The sequence below is a fragment of the Delphinapterus leucas genome, chromosome 12 (genome assembly GCF_059928025.1).
Source record: "Delphinapterus leucas isolate spDelLeu-1000000601 "Yukka" chromosome 12, BTC_Dleu_Yukka2, whole genome shotgun sequence".
In the NCBI taxonomy this organism is placed as follows: domain Eukaryota; kingdom Metazoa; phylum Chordata; class Mammalia; order Artiodactyla; family Monodontidae; genus Delphinapterus; species Delphinapterus leucas.
In genome coordinates this window covers 48,752,942-48,780,891 of record NC_143140.1, presented here as the reverse complement: position 1 = coordinate 48,780,891, position 27,950 = coordinate 48,752,942, and the positions used below count along the sequence as shown (strand labels likewise).

Below are 27,950 nucleotides of genomic sequence, written 5' to 3'. Positions count from 1 at the left end.
GGTTCGATCCCTGGTCCGGGAAGATCCCACATGCCGCGTAGTAACTAAGCCCATGTGCCACAACTACTGAGCCTGTGCTCTAGAGCCCGTGAGCCACGACTTCTGAGCCCGCATGCCTAGAGCCTGTGCAAGAAGAGAAGCCACTGCAGTGACGAGCCCACACACTGCAATGAAGAGTAGCCTCCACTCGCTGCAACTAGAGAAAGCCCGCACGTAGCAAAAAAGACCCAACACAGCTAAAAAAAAAAAAACTAAATGGCGAATATTTTAAATGAAAATAACCCCTAAATATTTCCAAATATTAAATATTTGTGGGGAGGGCTTCCCTGGTGACGCAGTGGTTGAGAGTCCGCCTGCCGATGCAGGGGACACGGGTTTGTGCCCCGGTCCGGGAAGATCCCACATGCCGTGGAGCGGCTGGGCCCGTGAGCCATGGCCACTGAGCCTGCGCGTCTGGAGCCTGTGCTCCGCAATAGGAGAGGCCACAACAGTGAGAGGCCTGCGTACCGCAAAAAAAAAAAAAAAAAAAAAAAATATATATATATATATATATTTGTGGGGAAAAAAGTGGGTTGACATAGTGTATATGAATAATACAACTTATAATTTCTTTTGACTTTTATTATTTATTAGACTTTCTTAGAGGTGGTAACATATTCCAACTGTTTAGATTTCCTTACCATAAAGCAGATATATAATCAGTACCTATCTAAATTATCAGTAATAGCCTAATCTACATAGAACTCAGAGGTTTTCTGTTTTATGCCACAAAGTTGTTGCCCAAGCTTTCTTGATTGTTTTATTGATCATTTGGATATTGATAGGGTGGTATGGTTTCCTCTTTTCACTACACATATGTCACCTGATACGTTTTTAAGCAGATATTTTTTATGTAAAGTGCAAAGTAGAAAAAGTGTTTAGTTAAATGACTTTATTTTTTATTTCAAGGTAAGAAAATGTGAATTTATTAATCAGTTGAAGATAAACTGTCAAAAATATTTGTTTAGAGCTTAATTTATATAGTTTAAGATCTTAATATGTTCTTCACAGAATTTCCATATTATAGAATTACTTGGGCTTTTTAAGACCTAAAATTAAGAGAGAATCTCATTAAATAATGGTGGAAATACATTGTTTTATGACTGGAATATTATACCAGAATGAGACTTCAAAGACTTCAAATGGACAGTGACTTGCTTTACTTCTAGATTCAGTTAACATGTATCAGGACTTTTTGGTAAAAGTTGTATATGTACACATACACATGTACTTCTAGGTTCCCTCTCAGACACAGCAGAATTGTTTTTATAATTGTGTTGAAGTGGTATCAACTTTAGAGACAGCATTATTTACCACATCAAATTCAATTTCTAATCAGTCCAGAGCAAAGTGACTGACAAACTATTTACTTTCTCATTTTTATGCCTGTGATACAGTTCCTCTATGTCTCTAAAATTGGAGCAAATCAACTTAACCCAAGGATTTTACCTACTCACTAGATCCCGTGGTTTTCAAAGTTCTACATTAACTTGTTTTTTGCATGATCAATTCAAGTCCAGGTTTATTTTTATTTGAAGCCTTTTTGAACAAACATCTTTCTGGTTAGGTCATAAGACTATAAGTAAAGCTTCACTGCTTATGAGTTAGTTTGGAGAAGCTCTCTGTATTATAATGAAAAGTTTGAATCATTACTTTTAAGAGCAAAGATATGAAAAGGCAAACTAGTGAAACTAAACAAGGTATTCAGAATTAGAATTTATAATAAATGTAGGCTAGCTATATATTTTTGTCCCAAGTTTTTAGGATTCTTACATTAAACATGAAAATCCATAATTTTATCAAATACAGATAACATAATGTCAAACATTTTTGCCAAATCAGTGCTCTTAAATTTTATTAGTCTCATTTTTATCCCCAGTACTAGCACCTTCCTCTGGGTACCTTTTTTTGTTTGTTTTTTTTTTTAACCCAAAAGTATTTTATATCCCTTCACAAACATTATTTCAAGGTCCATAACAAATAGAGAGCAACAAATTCATGATGAGATAAGAGTGCTGAGTTAGCAGCTGTACTAACCTTACCTGCTAGCTCGTTGTAAATTACCATATATCATGGACCTTCAAGGTCATTTGCCAGAGTGTTAAATTCACAAAAGTTGAGTCTACTGCAGTAATCTCAACCTGGCTGTCCATCAGAATGATCTGAACAGATTTTTTAAATTGTATATGTCTGAACTCCACCCTCAGTGATTGTAATTACTGACTGTAATTGTCTGTTGTGTTAAGCTATGAACAGAAATGTTCAGAGAGGCATGGTTTTCTAAATACCATTGTATTGCTTATCTACCTTTCATGACTAAAATGAATGGTCTACATGTATTTGCTGACTTAATTTTTTTACTCACACTTTTTCTGTGTACTGGAAACAAATTTTTAATTGTGAAAACTACTTCCTTTCCCTAGGAACTCCTCCTATACTGAATGTCTGAAGTAGGCAAGAAATAGTTGTAAATTTCTACTATGAGATTGCATTTTTTTTTTTTTTTTTTCTGTGGTACGTGGGCCTCTCACTGTTGTGGCCTTTCCCATTGCAGAGCACAGGCTCCGGACGCGCAGGCCCAGTGGCCATGGCTCACGGGCCCAGCCGCTCCGCGGCATGCGGGATCTTCCCAGACCGGGGCACGAACCCGCGTCGCCTGCATTGTCAGGCGGATTCCCAACCATTGCGCCACCAGGGAAGCCGAAGAGATTACATTTTTTAATGTTATTGTTTCCCTCCTTTGTCACAAGTGTTCTACTCCTGGAAAGTTCACCCTTGAAACGTATAATACACCGCTTCCAAAAGTGTGAAACTTTTTAGTATAAAGGAGAAAACTGTTGGCCAAAAACTATTTTATCTGGTACTTTAATTCATGGCATAACTGATGTTGGTAAATTATATGGGTAAAGAAGACAAGCTATATTGACAATTACTTTTTCTGAAAGTTAAAGGGATGAATATATTGTGATAGGTTGACTAATATGTTCCTTCTCTGTCAGTGGTAAAAAGATATATGTGTGTGTTGTGTCTATACATATATATAAATAGTAAAAGTTTTGTGGTTTAACAAATTAATCTCTAATACTCCATCAAAATTTCTGTTCAAACACCCATTCCTTAGGTATAGACAATGGAAAATGAGGCTTTGTTAATGTTTCTCGTAAAACATTTTTAAATGTTTCAAATATTAATGAAATCTTCTATCATCCACTTTCTAGTAAAAGTTCTCTCCTTTTCATTTGGTGTCCCTGTTGGTAGGAGATCTGAATTTTGGAATGGATAAACTGGGATCCATACTAGTTGTCATGTTTATTCTGTCAAGCAGGGACATTTATGTGGTGTCATCTGAAATCTTTCATGTGGCTCTGATGAAAAACAAAAATGCTTTTGAGTCAAAGAGCATTAGTGGGGAGTAGTTCTCTGTAGTTCTCATAAAAAGTAATGACCTCATGGTGTCACCTCTTTTCCTAGCTATGATCCCACTATTGGATTAATGTGGTTTCTCAATTCTATAGTTATGGAAAATTTTTAAACATTCCCCAGCTTAGCAGTAGTTGAGGGCAGGGAGAACAGTATCATTTGCTCACTTTTCAGTATGTTCACCTCCCCTCATCTCTTGTTTTATATATATATTCCCTCCTCATTTTTAAAAACCATCTACGATTGCTGAGATAGATGCCTCTGGGCAAATAATTGCATGTGTGTATGGTTTTTGATGCATCCCCTCTGTTGTCCCTCTGTTATCTTATCCCATCCTGCCGTGGATGTGACCCACATGCTGAAACATTGTACATTCCTTTTCTATAAAATATAATGAACCAAAATATGTAAAATAGACTCCAAAAGTATCTCAATGGAGTTGTCAATTTTGTGTTTCTCTTCCTGTTTTTCATTTCTTTGTATATACACACAGTATCAATTATGTCATGAATAATTGTGGATTAATATAATATCACTGGTTTTTCTGGTTACCACATAAACATGAAAAATTGTTAAGTAATAAAAATCTTAAGAAAATTTTACTTAATTATTGTGTCTTTTGATACTTTTTTAATACAGCTCTTTAATACTGGAAGGTGTTGAACCACAGAGTACTTGTGAATTAGAAGTGGATGCTGTAGCTGCTGATATCTTAAATCGGTTGGACATTGAAGGTATATACACAGTTATTGTTAATATATGTTTTTATTTTTAAAAATCCATGACCAAAGGTTGGAAAAAGTAGGGAAGAAAACATTACTAGGGAAGTGAAATTACTTAAAGAAGGAAGGATGTAAAATGTTATGAAGATTTTTTTCTGTACCTCTGATGAGATAGTCATTTTTTCATTTATGCTTTCATTCATATGAGTTTGTTTGCATAGACATGAACCTAAAGTAAGTGCGACACTAAATAAATTAGCCATTATAAAAGAATTTACTATGCTCTGCCTTTTGATTTTTCTATTTCCAGGTTATATACCAGGGAGGAGACTTTTAGGTCTGCTGGCTATAATCAAATGTTTGAATCTTATTCACTTGCTGTGTTTTTGGGAACTAGTAGGAAAACTAAAAAAGGAGTAATACAGTAAATATAGGTTGGGATAATTTGTCTGTTTTATTACACAAAGTAGGTAATTGTTTTTCTTAAAAGACAGTATTTTTTTTAAGTATGGATTTCTTTTCTTTAAGCAAGTATTTTTCACTTTGACCCTTGTAATATTGAAGTATTATTATGATTACAGCTCAAATTGGTGGAAACCCTGGTCTACAGGCCATATGGGAAGATGAAAAGCAACGGCGAAGAAACAAAAATGAAACTTCTCAAATTAGCCAACCTGAATCACAAGGTATAAATGATTTTCTTTTAACTGGATATTTTAATGGAAAAGTTAAAGCCATTGAGTTTTTACCGTGATATTAGATTTTGCTTTTCAAACTACCTTTAAATTTTCTATATATATTTTCCCTATTCTCATTGCTCTGAACCATAATTCTGTACCTCCAAAGTGTCACTCATTGTCTCTCTTCACATGAGAAATTGACATCTTCATTGGCCTTGGTTTTCACTGGTAGTACCTTTTTCTCCTTTTTCATTCTGTGGTATGTTTTAACCTCTTGTATTTCCAAATGAGCTATAGAATACTTAAAGAAGAGCATGAGTCCCAACTTAGAAACACTTCATTTAATTCATTACGCTTTGAAAATGTCACCCATGAAATTCTGCCCCCATGTTATTTTCTGGGTATGTCATATAAATTCTGACTTTGATTACCTTGTACATCTCTGAAGAAAATACTCATTTTCATTTGAATATAAACCCTGCTATATTCAAAAAGAATTTGAAGGGGCTTAAGTAATGCCATGGATACAACAAAAATTTTTAAATAAAGGTAAAAGAATAGAAGACATAATTCAAAAGGCAAAGGTATTTGAAATACAGTAGTAAGCCTATACTGAAGTCCAATTAAAATTTGTATTATAATCTCTTGGACCCTAAAAATTCTTTGATAAGTTTTGAATGCCTTTAATTTCTTTTAAAATAGAAATATTTTATAAAGGGAAAATTTCTAGGTTCAGGGTGTATGATACATTTATAGGTAGAAAATAATGTTTTTCTCTTTTAGATTTAAGTTGTAGATCTTAATCTTAGACTGACTTTAAGTGCTTAATTTCATAGCTTCAGTAACAACCATTTCTCTTTTGTTTGATTTATAATAGGACTACTTTTATGTGGTGTTATATGTGTCAAGGATAGGAAATTGCTACCATTTTAAAAGCTCTTCTAGGAAAAAGGAAAATATTTCATTTATTGCTTTCTACATTTTTTAATGCACTTTTAAAATTCAAAGATCGCAGGTTTGTGCCAGCAACAGAAAGTGAAAAAAAATTTCAGAAGAGACTTCAGGAAATTCTCAAACAGAATGATTTCTCTGTGTAAGTGGTTATTTATTATAGATCTCAGAACTAATTTTATTGCTTTGATATATAGTTTGTTATAAAGGATATGTTTTAATTAAGCAGAACATTATCAGGATCTGTGGACTACAGCGATGGATCCCAGGAGTTCTCTGCTGAATTAACATTGCACTCTGAGGTTCTGTCTCCTGATATTCCTCACTGTACACCGGCTAATATGATAGAAGTCCACAAAGACACAGAGTTGAGCAAAGGTGAGGTTTTCTTTCAAGTGTACAGAAAATACCATAACAGACATCCTGTGTATCTAGCACTGAGATATTAGTATTTGGTTGAGTTAGCTAATTTTTTTTTTTCCTGAGAAATAAACATCATTGATGTAGCAAAGACCTCTCTCCCATTCTTTTACCTTTTCTTCATCTCTAGAGGTAAGCACTATTCTGAAGTTGGTACAAACTGTTACAATATATGATTTTGTGTTTTCTTATATATGTATGTCCAAAACATATGCTATTATTTATTTTTTATTTTTTGTGGTACGCGGGCCTCTCACTGTTGCGGCCTCTCCTGTTGCAAAGCACAGGCTCCGGATGCGCAGGCTCAGTGGCCATGGCTCATGGGCCCGGCCGCTCCGCGGCATGTGGGATCTTCCCGGACCGGGGCACGAACCCGTGTCTCCTGCATCGGCAGGCGGACTCTCAACCACTGCGCCACCAGGGAAGCCCATATACTATTATTTTAGGTTTTAGATTTTACATAAATGGTGTCCTACTTGGCGTAGATTAAGTAACTTGCTGTTTTTCATTCAACATTACGTTTTTTAACAACTTAATTAGGGTATAATTTATGTAACATAAAATTCACTCATTTTAAGTGTATAATTCAGTGATTTATAGTAAATTTACAGAGTTGTACTAACATCTCCGTAATTCAATTTTAGAATAGTTCCTTCTCCTCAAAAGATTCTTTGTGTCCATTTGCAGTCACACCTCCAACCCCAAGTAACCACTCATCATCTTCCTTGTCTCTCAAGATTTGCCTTTTCTGGATATGTCATGTAAATGAAATCATACAAAATGTGATCTTTTGTGCCTTGCTTCTTTCACTTAGCATAATGTTTTCAGGCTCATCCATATTGGAGTATCTATCAGTATTTAATTCCATTTTATTGCCTAGTAGTATTGCATTCTACTGATATATTTTATTGACTAATTCATCAGTTGATGAAAATTTGAGTTGTTTTCACTTTTTGGCCCTTAAGAATAATGATGCTCTGAACATTTATGTCTTTGTATGGGTATATATTTTCATTTTTCTTGAGTAGATAACAAGGAAGAGAATTGCTGGATCGTTTGATAAATTTGTGTGTAATTTTTAATAAATTGCCAAACTGTTTTCCAAAGTGACTGCACTGTTTTACATTCCCACCAGCAGTATATGAGAGTTTCAGAAACCCCACGATCTCACTAACACTTGTTATTATCTGTCTTTTTTTATATAGCCATCCTAGTACGTGTGAAACGGCATCTCATTATGGTTTAATCATCATATCCCTCATTAATGATGTTGAGTATCTTTTGTGTCAGCAATAATAACTTTGGAATCTATCCTTGTTCTTACATGTTTCTTGGTCATTCATTTTAGCTGCTGATGAGCATTCTTTTGTAAGACTAAACAAGTGTTTCTGTTCTCTACAACTATTAGATGGTTTTCACTTTTGCACTGTTGTTAACAGTGTTATGTCTGTCACCTTGTGGCCATGTGCAAGAGTTTCTCTACAGAAGACATACAGAAGTGTAATTTGCCAGGTCTTAGGGTGTGTGTATTATACTCTACCTAGATAGCATCTATTCTAACAGGGTTTTTGTAATACAGTTAGCTTATACATGATTGGTAAATAAGAGAATAATGAAAGTTTTACTTAGAAGTCATGTTGTTTCACATAAAATTTTTTTAGGCAAGAGGAGCCAGAATAGGAGGAGTAGAATTGCAGCCTTCAGTAGGAAAGGAAAAGCCCTCTTTTCACTGCTGTATTGGCAGCAGGGGCTCTTTTGACTGTATTAAACAACAGCTAGAAATGAGCACCTACACCCACCCAGGGCTTCCTCCTTCCCTAGAGTTGCATCCTAGCGTTGTGCCCTCTGTGACTCATCGCAGGTTTCACCCTCTCCTCAGTACTTTAATGGCAGCCTTCTGGCTCAGAGCTCTATTTCCATTTGCTTTGTCTTAGCATCTGCGAGCCCCATCCTAATCGAAATGTACCCAGAATTTCCATACTATTATTTTCTGTGCATTTTTAATATCTGCTATGACAGGCTCCAGCCACACTGAGCTGCCTGCCTGACTGAGCAGTTTATTTCCTCAGGTACCAATTATTGATTTTGTTAGTGTTCTCATTACAGAGTTGCATAAGTTTTGTCTTAGCCTTTTATTTTCCTTATAAGCTCAATTTTAGTGCTTAATTTTTCAGATTTTGAGGTATGTTAACAATAAAACTATCACATTTGGTAGTAAAGCCAGTATTTCACAGTTGCTCTATAAAATGTACCTAAGTTTATATTCCCACGATGTGTTAGAGCTTAAACTTCCCTACATCCTCAACAATATTCGATAGTGTAAGGTGTAAAAGTTTTTTGCCATTCTCATTCTTTGAAATCTAAATCTCCTTAGTTTAATCTTCATTTCCTGATTACTAAGTTTGAGCATTTGGATCTCTTTATCTGAGAATTGCTTATTCATGTTCTTTGCTCATTTTCTACTGGATCTGTACTCTTTTTCTTACTTATTTGTAGGAATTCCTCATATTTTCTGGATACCAAGCCTTTATCAGTTATATTTATTGTAGAGATATTTTCTCCTCATCTAGAATTACACTTTAAAGTCTCCACAAAATTTTTTTTAGCTTTTTTTTTCAATTTTCTTCCCTTTTCTCTTTTTTAAAGTGTTTTACGTGTCTTCAATTTTAACCTTAAATTTAACAGTTTTTTTCCTTTACTGTTTGGTTTTTGTGCCTGGTTTACAATTCCTTCCCTTTCTGGATGTAATGGAAGTTTTCATCCTTAAGGTTTATGTGTGCTTACAGATTGGTTTTTCACATGTAGGTCTTCAGTTCATTTGACATTTTACTTGTGTATATAGTAAGGATCTTATTGTTATTTATTTTTCTAGATATAAAGAGCTAGTGGTTCCAACATATTTATTGAAACTTTTTTTTTTCCCACTGAATTCCCCAACCTCAGTTGTGTTCTCCCATGTTAATGTCATACTGTTGTAATTACTGTTGCTTTGTAAGTAATGATATATATCAGGAGCAGATCTTCCCTATTTAGCTTCAAAATTATCTTATTTACTCTTTTTTTTTAATACATCTTTATTGGAGTATAATTGCTTTACCATGTTGTGTGAGTTTCTGCTGTACAACAAAGTGAATCAGTTATATGTATACATACATCCCCATAACCCCTCCCTCTTAAGCCTCCCTCCCTCCCACCCTTCCTATCCCACTCCTCTAGGTCATCACAAAGCACCAAGATGATCTCCCTGTGCTATGCAGCAGCTTCCCACTAGCCATCTACAAAATTGTCGTATTTACTCTTGATCTTTAAAAAAAGCTTTCCCAGGGCTTCCCTGGTGGTGCAGTGGTTGAGAATCTGCCTGCTAATGCAAGGGACACGGGTTCGAGCCCTCGCCTGGGAGGATCCCACATGCCACGGAGCAACTAGGCCCGTGAGCTACAACTACTGAGCCTGCGCGTCTGGAGCCTGTGCTCCGCAACTAGAGAGGCCGCGATGCTGAGAGGCCCGCACACTGCGATGAAGAGTGGCCCCCGCTTGCCACAACTAGAGAAAACCCTCACACAGAAACGAAGACCCAACACAGCAAAAGTAAATAAATAAATTAATAAACTCCTACCCCGAACATCTTCTTAAAAAAAAAGCTTTCCCATGTTAATTTTAAGGTCAGATTGTTTTGTTTCTGGGAAGAACCCTGTTGAGATTTTATTGGAAATTTATTGAATTTATAGACCAATTTAGAAACATTTAAAATCTTTATATATACCAAATTAGCTCATTTATGCACATGATATATTTCTCAGTTTATTTGGTCTTCCTTCATGTCTTTCAATAAAGTTCTGCAATTTTTCTGGTAAAATTATTTTATATCTTTTATTAGATATGCTCCAGGTGCCTTATAAATGTTGCAGTTTTAAGTTTAGCTTTCAAAAATTACATTTTCTAATTGCTGGTATTAGGAACTTCACTGACCTTGTGTGTCAGTCTTATATCCAGCAACTTTTATTAGTGCTAATAGTTAATATGTCTTTTTGATTGGATTTTCTGTGTATAGAGTCATCATCAGAAAATAATAATTGTATTACTTCCCTTCCCATCCTTATACTTTTTTAATGTTTTGATGCAGTGCTTAAGAACTTAACGATGATATTAAGTAGATATGGAAAAAAAACGTTTCTTCTGGCTTTAAAGTGAATGCTTTTATATTTCATCATTAAGTATGAAATTTACTACAGGATATTGGTAGATAAACTTTATAATCAGTTTATTATCTCTTGTTTCTTGCTTCTTAAGAAGTTTGGGGTTTGTTTTTTTTTGGTTTTTTTGCGGGGGGAGGTACGTGGGCCTCTCACTGTTGTGGCCTCTCCCGTTGTGGAACACAGGCTTCGGACGCGCAGGCTCAGCGGCCATGGCTCACGGGCCCAGCTGCTTCGTGGCATGTAGGATCTTCCGGGACCGGGGCATGAACCCGTGTCCCCTGCATCGGCAGGCGGACTCTCAACCACTGCGCCACCAGGGAAGCCCGAAGTTTGGGTTTTTTGAAATCATGAATGGATATTAAATTTTACCAAATTTTTTTTTTTGAAAATATTGACATAATCAGTTTTTCTCTTTTACTCTGTTAATATGGTAGTTAAATTAATAATGTTGATGTATCTAATGTTAAACTATCCTTGCACTCCTGAAATAAATCCTTTGTTGTCATAATGTGTGTTTTTTTAAATGTTGCTATATCTACTTTGGTAATATTTTGTTTAGAATTGTAACTTTTTTTTTTTCAGTAATTGAGAAAGATTCATACTTTGTCCCCATTAAATGCATTGTGGAGCTTTTCATATTTTTCAACTCTCCTTTCAAGAATTTTTATTAGATTGATATAATCTATATCTTAGAGGTTTGATAGGTCTCATCTGTAAAACCATCCAGACTTATATAGATTTTTGTGGGTTGATTTTATGTGGCAGGGGTGGGAAGTAAAGGGAGTGGATTTTAAGCTATTAATTCAACTTCCTTAATTGTTACAGGTCTACTCAAGTTTTCTGTTTCTGTTTGAATCAGTTTATATCATATTTTTCCTAACAAATTATCCATTTAATCTGATTTTTCCATATTTGTGGTATAAAGTTGTTCATAGTATTACTTTAACATGCCTCTTTTACCTTTGGCACTTCCACTTGTATTTCTAACATTGTTTATGCCTTCTCTCTATTTTGTTGTGATCATTCTTGCCAATCTTGTGTATTTTGTTATTAGTTTGAGAACCATCTTTTGTTTTCACTGATCTCATTTTTTTTTTTTGTTTTGAGATGACCTATTTTCTGTGGTTTTTTCTTTCATTTTGACTAAGCACTATTAGGCTAGCTATGTGTGTTAAAATATTTCTAGGATGTGTTAAAAATATTTCTTCCTGAAGCTTCTAACTCTCTTTTAAAAACTGTTGAAAAACACTTAGTTTTAAGTCTGAATATCAGAAGGAGAAAAATAGAACTGTTTCCAATTAGCTTTCTTTAAACTGCTTGCCATATTTTGCTACATAGTCTTTTTTTTTTAATATTATTGAGGTTTTTTAAAAATTATTTTTAGCTGCATTGGGTCTTTGTTGCTGCACGCAGGCTTTCTCTAGTTGTGTCGAGTGGGGGCTACTCTTCGTTGCGGTGCACGGGCTTCTCATTTTGGTGGCTTCTCTTATTGCGGAGCGCGGGCTCTAGGCGCATGGGCTTCATTAGTTGTGGCACATGCACTCAGTAGTTGTGGCTTGTGGGCTCTAGAGCACAGTTCAGTAGTTGTGGAGCATGGGCTTAGTTGCTCCACGGCATGTGGGATCTTCCCAGACCAGGGCTCAAACCCATGTCCTCTGCATGGGCAGGCGGATTCTTCACCACTGCGCCACCAGGGAAGTCCTATATAGTCTTCTTTTCCCCTACTATTATGTGCTTTTTATTCTCCCTCTCCCTTTGATTAGATTATGAGATTCATTTTATCTTCTAAAAATTATTTAATCCCTCTGTACATTAGACCTTCTATAAAAATCACATGGCAAAAGACTTACATTTTAAAATCATGAATTAAAAGATATGGAGAAATATAAAGTTAATGTAAAATGAATTATTTCAAAATAAACTATACAGAATTTTTTTTTCTTTCTTTCTTTTTTTTTTTTTGCGGTACTCGGACCTCTCACTGTTGTGGCCTCTCCCATTGCGGAACACAGGCTCGGGACCCGCAGGGTCAGCGGCCATGGCTCACGGGCCCAGCCGCTCCGCGGCATGTGGGATCTTCCCAGACCAGGACACGAACCCGTGTCCCCTGCATCGGCAGGCGGACTCTCAACCACTGCACCACCAGGGAAGCCCTAGAGAATTTTATTATTCAAGTCGGACAACTTGTCTTTTCTGTTTGTTTTATAAATTTTATTTTATTTTTTGTAAGGGGTAACATTTTTATATTAAAAAAAATTTGTTTGAAGTATTGTTGATTCCCTGTGTGTACAATTTCTGCTGTACAGCAAAGTGACTCCATTATACAAATATATATATTCTTTTTCATATTCTTTTCCATTATGTTTTATTACAGGATATTGAATATAGTTCCCTGTGCCATATCGTTGTACCTTGTTGTTTATCCTATATATAATAGTTTGCATCTGCTAATCCCAAACTCTCAATCCTTCCCTTCTCCACTCCCCTCCCCTTTGGCAACCACAAGTCTCTGTGAGTCTGTTTCTCTTTCGTAGAGAAGTTCATTTGTGTCATATTTTAGATTCCACATATAAGTGATAACATGGTATTTGTCTTTCAAAGTCTTTCTGACTTACTTTGCTCAGTATGATAACCTCTGTGTCCATCCATGTTGCTGAAAATGGCCTTATTTCATTCTTTTTAATGGCTGAGTAGTATTCCATTGTATAAGTATACCACGTCTTCTTTATTCATTCATCTATCAGTGGACATTTAGGTTGTTTCCATGTCTTGTCTGTTGTGAATAGTGCTTTTATGAACATAGGGGTGCATGTATCTTTTTGAATTATAGTTTTGTCTGGGTATATGCCCAAGAATGGCATTGCTGGATCCTAGGGCAACTCTGTTTTTAGTTTTTTGAGGACCTTCATACTGTTTTCTGTAGTGGCTGTACCAACTTACATTCCCACCAACAGTGTAGGAGGGTTCCCCTTTTCTACGCACCCTCTCCAGCATTTGTTATTTGTAGTCTTTTTAATGATGGCCATTCTCACTGGTGTGAGGTTATACCTCATTGTAGTTTGATTTGCATTTCTCTAATAATTAGCAATGATGAGCATCTTTCATGCACCTAATGGCCACCTATATGTATTCTTTGGAGAAATGTCTGTTTAGGTCTTCTGCCCATTTTTCAGTTGGGATGTTTGGTTTTTTGTTATTGAATTGTAGGAGCTGTTTGTATATTTTGGAAATTAAGCCCTTGTTGGTCGCATGATTTGCAAATATTTTCTCCCATTCTGTGGGTTTGTTTATGGTTTCTTTGGCTGTGCAAAAGCTTATACGTTTGATTAGGACCCATTTGTTTATTTTTGTTTTTATTTCTGTTGCCTTGGGAGGCTGTCCTAAGAAAACATTGCTATAATTTATGTCATAGAATGTTTTACCTATGTTCTCTTCTAGCAGTTTTATGATGTCTTATATTTAAATCTTCAAGCCATTTTGAGTTTACTTTTTTGCATGGTATGAGGGTGTGTTCTAGTTTCATTGATTTACATGCTGCTGTCCAACTTTCCCAACACCACTTGCTGAAGAGACTGTCTTTTCCCCATTGTATATTCTTGCCTCCTTTGTTGAAGATGGTCAATACATGTGTGGGTTTATTTCTGGGCTCTCTATTCTGTTCCATTAATCTATATGTCTGTTTTTGTGCCAATACTATGCTGTTCTGAGTACTGTAATTTTGTAGTATTGTCAGAAGTCTGGAAGGGCTGTGCCTCCTGCTTTGTTCTTTTTCCTCAGGATTGTTTTGGCAATTCTGGGTCTCTTATGATTCCATATAAATTTTAGGAATATTTATTCTAGTTCTGTGAAAAATGTCATGGGTATTTTGATGGGTATTGCCTTAAATCTGTATATTGCTTTGGGTAGTATAGCCATTTTAACAATATTAATTTTTCCAATCCAGGAGCATGGGATATCTTTCCATTTCTTTGAGTCATCTTCAGTTTCCTCTGTTAATGTTTTGTATCAATAGTTCTCAGCATATAAATCTTTCACCTCCTTGGTGAGGTTTATTCCTAAGTATTTTAATTTTTTTTGATGTGATTTTAAAAGGGATTGTTTGTTTACATTCCCTTTCCGGTATTTCATTGTTAGTGTAAAGAAATGCAACTAATTTCTGTATGTTAATCTTGTATCCTGCTACCTTGTATTCATTTATCAGTTCTAGTAGTTTTTATGTGGAGTCTTTAGGGTTTTCTATATATACTATCACGTCATCTGCATATAATGACAATTTTACCTCTTCCCTACCAATTTGAATACCTTTTATTTCTTTTTCTTGTATGATTCCTGTTGCTAGGGCTTCCAATACTATGTTGAATAGAAATGTTGAGAGTGGGCATCCTTGTCTTGTTCCAGAGTTTAGCAGGAAGGCTTTCAGCTTTTCATCATTGAGTATTATATTGGCTGTGGGTTTGTCATAAATACCTTTTGTTATGTTGAGGTATGTTCCCTCTATACCCACTTTTGTAAGAATTTTTATCATGAATGGATGTTGAATTTTATCAGATACTTTTTCTGCATCTATTGAGATGATTATGTGGTTTTTGTCTTTTCGTTTGTTGATGTGGTGTATCACATTGATTGATTTGCATATGTCGAACCATCCTTTTGACCTTGGGATGAATCCAACTTGGTCATGGTGTATGATCTTTTTTACGTGTTGTTGGATGCAGTTTGCTAATATTTTATTGAGAATTTTTGCATCTATATTCATCAAAGATATTGGCCTGTAATTTTCTTTTTTGGGTAGTGTCTTTGTCTAGTTTTGGTATCAGGGTAATGGTGGCTTCATAGAATGTCTTTGGGAGTATTCCTTTCTCTTCAGTCTTTTGGAAGAGTTTGAGAAGGATTGGTATAAGTTCTTCTTTGTGCTTTTGGTAGAATTCACCTGTGAAACATCTGGTTCTGGACTTTTGTTTGCAGGGAGTTTTTTTATTACAGATTCTGTTTCACTTCTAGTGATCAGATGATCTGTTCAAGTTATCTGTTTCTTCTTGTTTCAGTTTTGGAAGGCTGTATGTTTCTAGAAGGTTGTCCATTTCTTCTAGGTTGTGTAATTGTTCATAGTGTTGTCTTATGTTTTTTTGTATTTCTGCAGTATCAGTTGTGATTTCTCCTCTTTGATTTCTTATTTTGTTTATTTGGGTCTTCTCTCTTTTTTCTTGCTAAGCCTGGCCAGAGGTTTGTCAATTTTGTTTATGCTTTCAAAGAATCAGCTCTTGGTTTTATTGATTTTTTTCTATTTTTTTAAATCTCTGTTTTATTTATTTCCTCTCTGATCTTTATTATCTCCTTCCTTCTGCTGACTTTAGGTTTTGTTTGTTCTTCTTTTTCTAATTCTTCTAGGTGATGTGTTAGATTGTTTATTTGAGCTTTTTCTTAAAGAAGTCCTGTATCACTATGAACTTCCCTCTAAGAACTCGTTTTACAAATTTTAATGTACATTGATTTTTATCAGAGTAATATAACTGTTTGTACATACTAGGTAGGATTTAGAAGCTAAAGAGATTGTAAATATTTAGTGATTCACAGTTTCAGGGTTTTTTGTTTTTGTTTTTTTAATTACTCTGTATGACTAGTTAGATATTCCTATGGCTTTCATTAAGTTTTATTATGGTTTTATTTAGCATATGTCAGCAACACTTCAAAATTTTAAATAGGTTTACATTGTAATGTTTCCTAATTTACACAAATTCTAAACAGTAAATTTCAGATTTAGGTCATTTACTTTAATGTTTTTGTACTCTTTGTCCTCTTAAGGTCATATTAGACACAAAGTGGAGGAAGCTCTTATTAATGAAGAAGCAATTTTGAACCTCATGGAAAACAGTCAGACTTTTCAGCCTTTGACCCAAAGACTGAGTGAGTCACCAGCTTTCTGTAAGTAACAATTGTGCCATAAGTTTTCAGTGTCTTATATCAACAAAAGTGCGTATGTCAGGCGGTATTTTTTTCTTTGATTTGAAGAGGTTAATATTGCATGTTTGATAAATTCTTAGTATAAAAATGAAATCTTGCATTACGAGATGTAGTAGCTTCTTTTTTGTTTTCTACACAGCTTTTTCTGAAAAATAGTTGTGTAAGAAAATCTTTTTTTTTTTTTTAAACTTTGTTTGGAAGAGAACCATATTGTTTTAAGGGGAAATATGCTTAATTTGAATTAAAATTCTCCAAAGTTAAGAACATTAATAAAATAACATAATTGATTCTTTCTTGGTAAGTATCAGGAATTTCCCTGGACAATTCCTTTCGAGCTGTTAATTTTTGACTAGCATGTAGAACATGACAGTTATTTCTGAGTATCTTTGCATCTCCATAAATTCATTTTCATTAATATGGTAAACCATTTGCTAGATTTCATTTCAATAATTTAGTCTAAATTACTGACATTTTTCAGAAATTCATTTAAATTTTCTTTGCAAAAAGTGAGATATCATTGAACTTCATGCCTCTTGCTTTGCTTGGTATAGTGATTTTATGTTTCTTGCTCACTTTCTGTTTTTCCATTCTTACTGTATCAAATGAGATATAGCATCAAATGTTATCCTACCTCTCTACGGTGTCTTCTCTCTGTTATTTACATTTTCATTTGAGTGGAAGATTAATTGAATGACTAGGGACAGTACCAAAATTATTGTACATAGTCATATTTCAAGAACATTTTCTATGGAGGTAGGTAGCTTTTTTCTTTTTTAAATGAATGACATGAAATACGTAGAAAGAAATGATCCAAAGACCACATTTAAAAATTAATTTGAAGTTTATAATCTAAAATGCTTTATTTCTCTGAGTAAATAGATATATATATACCTAAATTATATTTTAGTTATAAAAAAAAAGAAATTGAAAAAGAGAGACATATCCTTATTTCATTATATTAGGCAAATATAATGTATCACCAGTTGATATAATTCCACCTTGCATAAGGTTACAAAAAATGTAATCTCAGTGTTAGAGATCTGAGAGTCAAATATCTATAAATCATTTGCCAATGTTAACCATTTTTAAAGTATGAGGCAGGAAAAATTAACTGCAATTCTAGATTTAAGAAATGGATTTTTGCCAAAATGGCTCTTATAAGCAAATATCTTCAATTTTGCCTTACAGTTGGTAGCATGATTGAACCAGTAGCATGATTGAACCAGTTTGTTTAATGTCAACAAAGAAAACCTGAAACTTAATAGTTTAGTAAATGGGGAATATACTATCTCATTTTACAGAGAAAAAGGTTGTGTACTAGATTAGAACAAACCTCCATCTTTATGATCTTTTTTTAAAAAATAATAGCTTTTATTGGGAAATAATTCACATATTGTAAAACTCACCTTCTAACATGTACAGTTCAGTGGTTTTTAGCATTTCAGGTATTTATGCAACCATTTCCACTATCTAATTCCAGGACTTTTTTTTTTTTCCAGGACATTTTTATCACCCTAAAAAGAAATGCAATACCCATTTGTAGTCACTTCCCATTTTTCATTCCTCTCTGCCTCTGGCAACCTCTAATCTATTTTCTCTTTTGCTGGATTTACCTATTTTCGGCATTTCATATAAACAGAATTATATAACCTTTTGTTTCTGTATTCTTTCACTTAGCATAATGTTTTCAAGATTCATTCATGTTGAGGTATATGTCAGTATTGCATTCCTTTTTACTATTGAATAATGTTGCATCATATGGATATATACCATATTTCATTTTTCCACCTTTCAGTTGATGGATATTTGGGTTGTTTCCACTTTTTTGGCCATTGGGGTAATGATGCTATGATTATTCATGTATAGGTTTTCGTGTGGACATATGTTTTCACTTCTCTTGGATACATACCTAGGAATGGAATTACTGGGTCCTCTGGTAACTCTGTTTAGCATTTTGAGGAACTGCCAAACTTTTTTTCCCCAAAGCAACTGCACCATTGTACAATTCGACCAGCAGTGTATGAGGGCTCCAATTTCTTCACATCCTTGTCAACACTTGTTATTATCTGTTTTTGATTTTAGCAACCCTAGTGCACATGATGGTGATATTTCAGTGGTGGTCTTCAAGGTTTTTAAGTAATGTTATTAATCACTTTTAAAGCTCTCTCATGTTTTGCAACTACAGGTTTTGTTTGACTGTCCTGTGAGCTAAATACAGCTTAAGAGAGGGATAAGGTGTTCACATTATCATTTTTAAGGCACTTCCTTAGCATTAATTCATATATTTATTATATATTTTATATTTAGTTTGATCACTTGTGATTATATTTGGTTTAGTGCTCCTCAACCTTGCTTGTGCAGTAAGAGATTGAGCAACTTGTTAACATGCAAATTCCTGGGCCTTACATCAGAAATTCTAATTCAGTAGGTGTGAGATGGTGTCTGGGAATTTTCTTTTTAAGGACACAAAATCATTTGTAATGCAGGTGGTCCAAAGATTACACTTTAATGGAAGAACTACATCAATACATAAATCTTTGTACCAGCTGTATCCTTTCAGCATGTGCCAGCATCTGTGGTTCTTGTTGTTGTTTTATATATAATTGATCTGAATTATTGAATTATTTGGAAAATTTAAGTTGTTTGTTGGTGATGCTTCACTTGTTTTATAGTGGACAGTAGTCCTGATGAGGCTCTGGTACATCTTCTTGCTGGTTTGGAAAATGACGGATATCAGGGGGGAAGAAATAGGATGCCATCATCATGTCGTTCGTTTGGAAACAGTAAAAATCCTCAAAATAGTGATGATGAAGAAAATGAACCACAGATTGAAAAAGAAGAAATGGAGCTTAGTTTAGTAATGTCTCAGAGATGGGACAGCAATATTGAAGAACATTGTGCCAAAAAGAGGTAACTTTTTAGTTATTTCAGTTGCTTTACCTTTGGTCATTATCATTGTTCTTTAATCAGAAATTATTTCTTACTATTATTCATAATAAAAAATACCTAATAAACTAAATTGACTTCTTTGAAATCTCTTTTAAATAGTGTGTAAACTTTATATTCCAAGCAAAATAAAATTCTGGTACATTTAAAAAGATTAAACCTAACTTTATTTTTTTCTATTATTAACAAGATATAATTGATATACACCACTGTATGAATTTTCGATGTACAGCATAATGGTTTGATTTGCATATATTATGAATTAATTACCACAACAGGTTTAGTTAACATCCATCATCTCATATAATTACAATAAAAAGAAATGGGGGAGGGCTTCCCTGGTGGCGCAGTGTTTGAGAGTCCGCCTGCAGATGCAGGGGACACGGGTTCGTGCCCCGGTGCGGGAAGATCCCACATGCCGCGGAGTGGCTGTGCTCCGCAGCGGGAGAGGCCACAATAGTGAGAGGCCCACATACCGCAAAAAAATAAAAAAAAAAAGAAATGGGGGAAACTTTTTGTCTCCTTGTAATGAGAACTTTCATATATATCATACATACAGCATATATATACATACGTACATATGTATCATGCAGCAGTGGTAACTATAGTCACCGTGTTGTACATTATATCCCTAGTACTTATTTGTCTTATAACAAAGTTTGTGTCTTTTGATTACCTTGCTCCAATTTGTGCTCTCCTCATAAACTTAACTTAGAAATCATCTGTCTATATATACAATAGTAATATGTGGGTCATAAATGGGGCAAAATAGAAGTGCCTCCTTATCTCAGAACTTGAGGAAAAAAGAATGCCCTTTGAGAGTTAAACTCTTATGGGTTGGAGCAACAAATATAGAGTCAGCTTGAAGACAAGGAATGGCTTCTAGGTCTGATTAGATCAAAGGAGTTAAATATTAATGAATGAATGAATGTCAGAAGCAGTAACTGATATTCTTTTCCATTTCTCAAAGAAAATGAGTAAGATGGCAGTGTGGTTTTCTTTTTTTCTTTCCTTTTTACATTTTAACCTTTTTTTTAAGTATAGTTAATTTACAATGTTGTGTTAGTTTCAGATGTATAGCAGAGTGATTCAGTTTTTTATATATATATTCTTTTTCAGATTCTTTTCCATTATAGATTATTATAAGATATTGAATATAGTTCCCTGTGCTATACAGTAGGCCCTTATTATTTATCTGTTTTACATAAAGTAGTACGTATATGTTAATCCCAAATTCCTAATCTCCCCTCCCCCCCACTGTCCCCTTTGGTAACCATAAGTTTGTTTTCTATGTCTGTGAGTCTTTCTGTTTTGTAAATAAATTCATTTGTATCATATTTTTAAAATTTATTTATTTATTTCGGCTGTGCTGGGTCTTAGTTGCGGCACGCAGGATCTTCGTTGTGGCATGCAGGATCTTTAGTTGCAGCATACGGGGTCTTAGTTATGGCATGCAGACTTCTTAGTTATGGCATGTGGGATCTAGCTCCCTGACCAGGGATCAAACCTGGGCCCCCTGCATTTGAAGTGTGGCGTCTTACCCACTGGACCACCAGGGAAGTCCCCATTTGTATCATATTTTAGATTCCACATATAAGTGATATTATATGATATTTGTCTTTCTCTGTCTGACTTAGTCCATCCATGCTGCTGCAGATGGCATTATTTCATTCTTTTTTATGGCTGAGTAATATTCATATATATGTATACACGTGTGTGTTTGTGTATATATATATATATATATATATATATATATATTTATCCCACATCTTTCCCCATTCATCTGTCGATTGACACTTAGGTGGCTTCCATGTCTTGGCTATTCTGAATAGTGCTGCTGTGAACATTGGGGTGCATGTATCTTTTTGAACTAGAGTTTTCTCCAGATATATGTCCAGGAGTGGGATTGCAGAATCATATGGTAGCTCTATTTTTAGTATTTTAAACCACCTCCATACTGTTCTCCATAGTGGCTGCACCAATCTACATTCCCACCAACAGTGTAGGAGGGTTCCTTTTTCTCCACACCCTCTGCAGCATTTATTATTTGTAGACTTTTTAATGATGGAAGTTCTGACTGCTGTGAAGTGATACCTTATTGTAGTTTCGATTTGGATTTCTCCAACAATTAGTGATATTTAGCATCTTTTCATGTGCCTGTTGGCCATCTGTATGTCTTCTTTGGAGAAATGTCTGTTTAGGTCTTCTGCTGATTGTTTGATTGGATTGTTTGGTTTTTAAAATTTCTTTTAAAATGTTTATTCCTTTTAAAATTTATTTATTTATGGCTGCGTTGGGTCCTCGTTGTTGCGTGTGGGCTTTCTCTGGTTGCGGTGAGTGAGGGCTACTGTTTGTTGTGTTGCGTAGGCTTCTCGTTGTGGTGGCTTTTCTTGTTGCAGAGCACGGGCTCTAGACGCACAGGCTTCAGTAGTTGTGGCTTGTGGGCTCTAGAATGCAGGCTCAGTAGTTGTGGCATGGGCTTAGTTGCTCCATGGCACATGGGATATTCCTGGACCAGGGCTCGAACCTGTGTCCCCTGCATTGGCCGGCAGATGCTTAACCCACTGCACCACCAGGGAAGCCCTGTTGTTTTTTTTTATATTAAGCTGCATGAGCTGTTTGTATATTTTGGAAATTAAGCCCTTGTTGGTCGCATCATTTGCAGATATTTTCTCCCATTCCGTAGGTTGTCTTTTCATTTTGTTTGTGGTTTCCTTTGCTGTGCAAAAGCTTTTAAGTTTAGTTAGGTCCCATTTGTTTATTTTTGTTTTTATTTCTATTACTCTAGGAGATGGATCCAAAAAAATTTTGCTGCAATTTATGTCAAAGACTGTGCTGTGTTTTCCTCTAGGAGTTTTATAGTATTCAGTCTCACATTCAGGTCTTTGATCCATTTTGAGTTTATTTTTGTAAATGGTGTAGAGAATGTTCTAATTTCATTCTTTTGTATGTAGCTGTCCAGTTTTCCCAGCACCACTTGTTGAAGAGACTGCCTTTTTCTCTGTTGTATATTCTTTTTTTTTTTTTTTTGGTGGTACGCGGGCCTCTCACTGTTGGTGGCCTCTCCCGTTGCGGAGCACAGGCTCCAGACGCGCAGGCTCGGCGGCCATAGCTCACGGGCCCAGCCGCTCTGCGGCATGTGGGTTCTTCCCAGACCGGGGCACGAACCCGTGTCCCTTGCATCGGCCGGCGGACTCTCAACCACTGCGCCACCAGGGAAGTCCTCTGTTGTATTCTTGCCTCCTGTGTTGTAGATTAATTGACCTTAAGTGCATGAGTGTATTTCTGGACTTTCTGTCCAGTACCATTGATCTGTGTGTGTGTTTTTGTGCCAGTACCATACTGTTTTTATTACTGTAGTTTTGTAGTATACTCTGAAGTAAGGGAGCCTGATTCCTCCAGCTCTGTTCTTCCTTCTCAAGATTGTTTGGCTATTTGGGGTCCTTTGTGTTTCCGTACAAATTTTAAAGTTTTTTGTTCCAGTTCTGTGAAAAATGTTATTGGTAATTTGCTAGGGATTGTATTGAATCTGTAGATTGTTTTGGGTAGTATGGTCATTTTTAACAATATTGATTCTGTCAATCCAAGAACACAGTGTATTTTTCCAGCTGTTTGTGTCATCTTCAGTTTCTTTCATCAGCATCATATTTTTTGGAGTACAGGTCTTTTGCCTCCTTAGGTAGGTTTATTCCTAGGTATTTTGTTCTTTTTGCTGTGCTGGTAAATGGGGTTGTTTCTTTAATTTCTCTTTCTGATCTTTTTTGTAAAATATATACATTTATTTATTTAATTTATTTATTTTTGGGTCTTTGTTGCTGTGAGTGGGCTTTCTCTAGTTGTGGCAAGCGGGGGCTACTCTTTGTTGCAGTGCGCAGACTTCTCATCACGGTGGCTTCTCTTGTTGTGCAGCGCAGACTGTAGGCATGCGGGCTTCAGTAGTTGTGGCTCACGGGCTCCAGAGCACAAGCTCAGTAGTTGTGGTGCATGGGCTTAGTTGCTTTGCAGCATGTGGGATCTTCCCAGACCAGGGATCAAACCCGTGTCCCTTGCATTGTCAGGTGGATTCTTAACCACTGTGCCCCCAGGCAAGTCCTCTCTGTCTGATCTTTCATTGTAAGCATATAGAAATGCAACAGATTTCTGGTATTAATTTTGTATCCTGCAACTTTACCAAATTCATTGTTGAGCTCTAGTAGTTTTTTGGTGGCGTCTTTTGGATTTTCTATGTATAGCACCGTGTCATCTGCAAACAGTGACAGTTTTACTTCTTTTCCAATTTGAATCCCTTTTTTTCTTTTTCGTCTCTGATTGCTGTGCTGGGACTTCCAAAACTATGTTGAATAAAAGTGGCAAGAGTGAGTATCCTTGTCTTGTTCCTGATCTTAGAGGAAATGCTTTCAGCTTTTAACCATTTAGTATGATGTTAGGTATGGATTTGTTATATATGGCCTTTATTTTGTTGAGGTGTGTTCTGTCTATGCCAACTTTCTGGAGAGTTTTTATCATAAATGGATGTTGAATTTTATCAGAAGCTTTTTCTGCATCTATTGAGATGATCATATTTTTTGATCATGATCATGATTTTTATTCTTCAGTTGGTTAATGTGGTGTATTACATCGATTGATTTGCATATATTGAAAAATCCTTGCATCCCTGGGGTAAATCCCACTTGATCATGGTGTATGGTATTTAATGTATTGTTGGAGTCAGCTTGCAAGTATTTTATTGAGGATTTTTGCACCTATGTTCATCAGTAATATTGGCCTGTAATTTTCTTTTTATGTGATATCTTTGTCTGGTTTTTGTATCAGGGTGATGGTGGCCTCATAGAACGAGTGTGAAAGCATTCCTTCCTCTGCAGTTTTTTGGAGTAGTTTCAGAAGTGTGGGTGTTCACTCTTCTCTAAATATTAGGTAGAATTCACCAGTGAAGCCGTCTGGTCCTGGACTTTTGTTTCTTGAGAGTTTTTAAATTACTGACTCAATTTCAATACTGGTAATTGGTCTGCTCATATTTTCTATTTCCATTTCTTTTTTTAAAAAAATATTTATTTATTTATTTAGCTGCGTCAGGTCTTAGTTGCGGTATGTGGGATCTAGTCCATGACCAGGGATTGAACCTGGGCCCCCTGTGTTGGGAGTGTGGAGTCCCAGCCACTGGACCACCAGGGAAGTCTTTCCATTTCTTTTAAGTTGTCCATTTTATTGTCGAGTAGTTTCTTGTAGTAGTCTCCTATGATCCTTTGTATTTCTGTGGTGTCAGTTGTATCTTCTCCTTTTTCATTTCTGATTTTATTGATTTGGGCCCTCTCCCTTTTTCTCTTGATGAATCTGGCTGAAGGTTTATCGATTTTGTTTATCTTTTCAAAGAACCAGCTTCTTAGTTTCATTGATCTTTTCTATTGTGTTTTTAGTCTCTATTTCCTTTATTTCTGCTCTGATCCTTATGATTTCTTTCCCTCTACTAACTTTGTGTTTTGTTTGTTCTTCTTTCTCTACTTAATTTAGGTGTAAGATTAGGTTGTTTATTTGAGATTTTTCTTGTTTCCTGGGGTAAGCTTTTATGGTTATTGTTATAAACTTCTATCTTAGAACTGCTTTTGCTGCATCCCATAAGTTTTGGATCGTAGTATTTGCATTTGACTTTAGATATTTTTAGATTTCCTCTTTGACTTATTCAGTGATTCATTAGTTGTTTAGTAGCATATTTTTTAGCCTCTGTATGTTTGTGGTTTTTGCAGTTTTTTTCTTGTAGTTGATTTCTAGCCTCATAGTGTTGTGGTTGGGAAAGATGCTGGATATGATTTCAGTTTTCTCAGATTTACCAAGGCTTGCTTTGTGGTCCATTATGTGATATATCCTTGAAAATGTTCTATGTGCACTTGAGAAGAATGTGTATTCTGTTGCTTTTGGATGGAGTGCCCTATATATATCAGTTAAGTGCATCTGGTCTAGTATGTCATTTAAGGCCTGTGTTTCCTTACTGGTTTTCTGTCTGGATGATCTGTCCATTGATGAAAGTGAGGTGTTAAAGTCCCCCACTGTTATTCTGTTCCTGTCAATTTCTCCTTTTATGCCTGTTAACATTTGCTTTATATTTTGAGGTGCTCCTATGTTGGGTGCATATATATTTGTAATTGTTGTATCTTCTTGGATTGATCCTTTGATCATTATGTAGTGTCCTTCTTTGTCTCTTATAACATCTTTATTTTAAAGTCTATTTTGTCTGATGTAAGTATTGCGACTCTGGCTTTCCTTTGATTTCCATTTGTGTGGAATACCTCTTTCCATACCTTCACTTTCAGTCTGTATGTATCTCTGGATCTGAAGTGAGTCTCTTGTAGGCATCATATATACAGGTCCTGTTTTTGTATCCATTCAGCCAGTCTGTGTCTTTTGGTTAGAGCATTTAGTCCGCTTTCATTTAAGGCATTCACTGATATATATGTTCTTATTGCCATTTTGTTAATTGTTTTGGATTTGTTTTTGTAGGTCTTTTTTTCCCCTTTCTTTTGTTCTCTTGTGATTTAATGACTGTCTTTAGTGTTACATTTGGATTCCTTTTTCTTTTTTGTGTGTATATTATAGTTTTTTTGTTTTGTGGTTACCATGAGATTTTTGTATAGCAGTCTGTATACATACATGCTTATTTTGAGTTGCTGATCTCTTAATTTCAAATGCGTTTTAGATACACTCTGTATTTGTACTCTCCTCCTGTCATGATTACTATTTTTGATATTATATTTTACATGTAATTGTTTTATGTATACCTTAACTGCTTATTGTGGATACAACTGATTTTACTACTTTTGTCTTTTAACCTCCCTACTAGCTTTGTGTGTGGATGATTTCCTACCTTTGTTGTATGTTTGCTTTTTACCAGTGAGCTTTTCCATTTTGTCATTTTCTTTTTTCCAGTTGTAGCCTTTTCTGCCTAGAGAAGTTCCTTTAGCATTTGTTGTAAAGTTGGTTTGGTGGTGCTGAATTCTTCTGGCTTTTGCTTGTCTATAAAGCTTTTGATTTCTCCGTCAAATCAAAGAACTTTGCTGGGTAGAGTATTCTTGGGTGTAGGTTTTTCTCTTTCATCACTTTTAAGTATATTGTGCCACTTCCTTCTGGCCTGCAGAGTTTCTGCTGAAAAATCAGCTGATAGCCTTATGGGAGTACCCTTGTATGTTATTTGTTGCTTTTCCCTTGTTGTTTTTAATATTTTATCTTTAATTTTTGTCAGTTTGATTACTGTGTGTCTCAGTGTGTTCCTCCTTGGGTTAATCCTGTTCTCTTCAAATATTCTCTCATGCTCTTGCTCTCTGTCTTCTCCTTCTGGACCCCTATAATGCAAAAATTAGCACTCTTGATGTTGTCCTAGAGGTCTCTTAAACTGTCCCTATGTCTTTTTTTTTTTTCTTTTTTCTGTTCAGCAGCAGTGATTTCCAGTACTTTGTCTTCCAGTTCAGTGATCCATTTTTCTTCCTCATTTAGTCCACTGTTGATTCCTTCTTGTGTTTTTTTCTTTTCAGTTATATTCGTCAATTCTGTTTGATTGCTCTTTATATTTTCTAATTCTTTTTCAAAAACTTCTAATTTCTCATTATCTGCATCCATTCTTCTCCTGAGTTTTTTGATCATCTTTATGATCATTACTCTGAACTCTTCCTCAGGCAGACTGCCTATCTCCATGTCACTTAGTTCTTCTTCTGGGGTTTTATCTTTTTCCTTCATGTGAAACATATTCCTCTGTCTTCTCTTTTTGTCTAAATTGCTATTTGTATTTTTATGTATGTGGTAGGTTAGTTACGTTTCTCAACCTTGGAGAAGTGGCCCATTGTAGGAGATGTTGTATGCATCCCAGCAGTGCACTCCCCTCTCATCACTCAAGGGCCCAGGTCCAGGTGGTCCCAGGGTAGTGTCTAGTCTGCATTTGCAGACTTGGTCTTGCTTGAAGTTTTCTTGCTTCTGGTGCCTGCCTCCCGGTGTGTGAGGCTGGTCTGGAGGCTTGTACAGGCTTCCTGTTGGGAGGGGCCAGTGCCTGCCCACTGGTGGTTGGAGCTCGGTCTTGACCCGCTGGTGGGCAGGGCTGTGTTTAGCGGCTCGTCTAGAGGTGGCTGTGGGCTCAGGAAGTCATTATGCAGCCTGTCTGCTGATGGATGGGGCTATGTCCCCACCCAGTTTGTTGTTAGCCTGAGGCGTCCCAGCACTGGAACCTAAAGGCTATTGGGTGGGCCTAGGTCTTGGTGCCAAGATGTCAACCTCCAGGAGAGTTCACACAGATGAATGCTCCCCGATATGTCTGCCACCAGTGCCTGTGTCCCAGGGTGAGACACAGCTACCCCCTGCTTCCCCAGGAGACCCTCCCAGACCAGCAGGTAGGTCTGGCCCAGGCTCCTATCAAATTACTGTTTTTGCTCTTGGTCCCAGTGTGTGTGAGATTTTGTGTGCACTGTTTAAGACCGAAGTCTCTGTTTCCCCCAATCCTGCAGTTTCTGCAATCAAGCCCTGCTGGCCTTCAAAACCAAATGCTCTGGTGGCTCCTGTTTCCAATGCCAGACCTCTAGGCTGGGGGAGCTGACATGGGGCTCAAACCTCTCTAATATAATTATTCTCCAGTTTGTGGG

General features: G+C 35.9%; 1 protein-coding gene across 8 annotated transcripts in view; it reads left to right on the top strand.

Moving 5' to 3' along the window:
- REV3L (REV3 like, DNA directed polymerase zeta catalytic subunit) overlaps positions 1 to 27,950 on the top strand; it is a 187,727-nt gene that overhangs the window by 72,564 nt on the left and 87,213 nt on the right. For 5 of the 8 annotated variants that reach the window (XM_089921939.1, XM_089921941.1, XM_089921942.1 and 2 more), the window contains 6 exons: positions 4,099 to 4,193; positions 4,763 to 4,867; positions 5,870 to 5,954; positions 6,039 to 6,190; positions 16,231 to 16,350; positions 19,062 to 19,299. In XM_089921939.1, the coding sequence (XP_089778065.1) occupies positions 4,099 to 4,193; positions 4,763 to 4,867; positions 5,870 to 5,954; positions 6,039 to 6,190; positions 16,231 to 16,350; positions 19,062 to 19,299 (795 nt within the window). Of the gene's footprint in view, positions 1 to 4,098; positions 4,194 to 4,762; positions 4,868 to 5,869; positions 5,955 to 6,038; positions 6,191 to 6,272; positions 9,821 to 16,230; positions 16,351 to 19,061; positions 19,300 to 27,950 lie in introns of those variants that run through there. The other 3 variants (XM_089921940.1, XM_022554510.3, XM_089921945.1) reach the window with 2 other exon arrangements.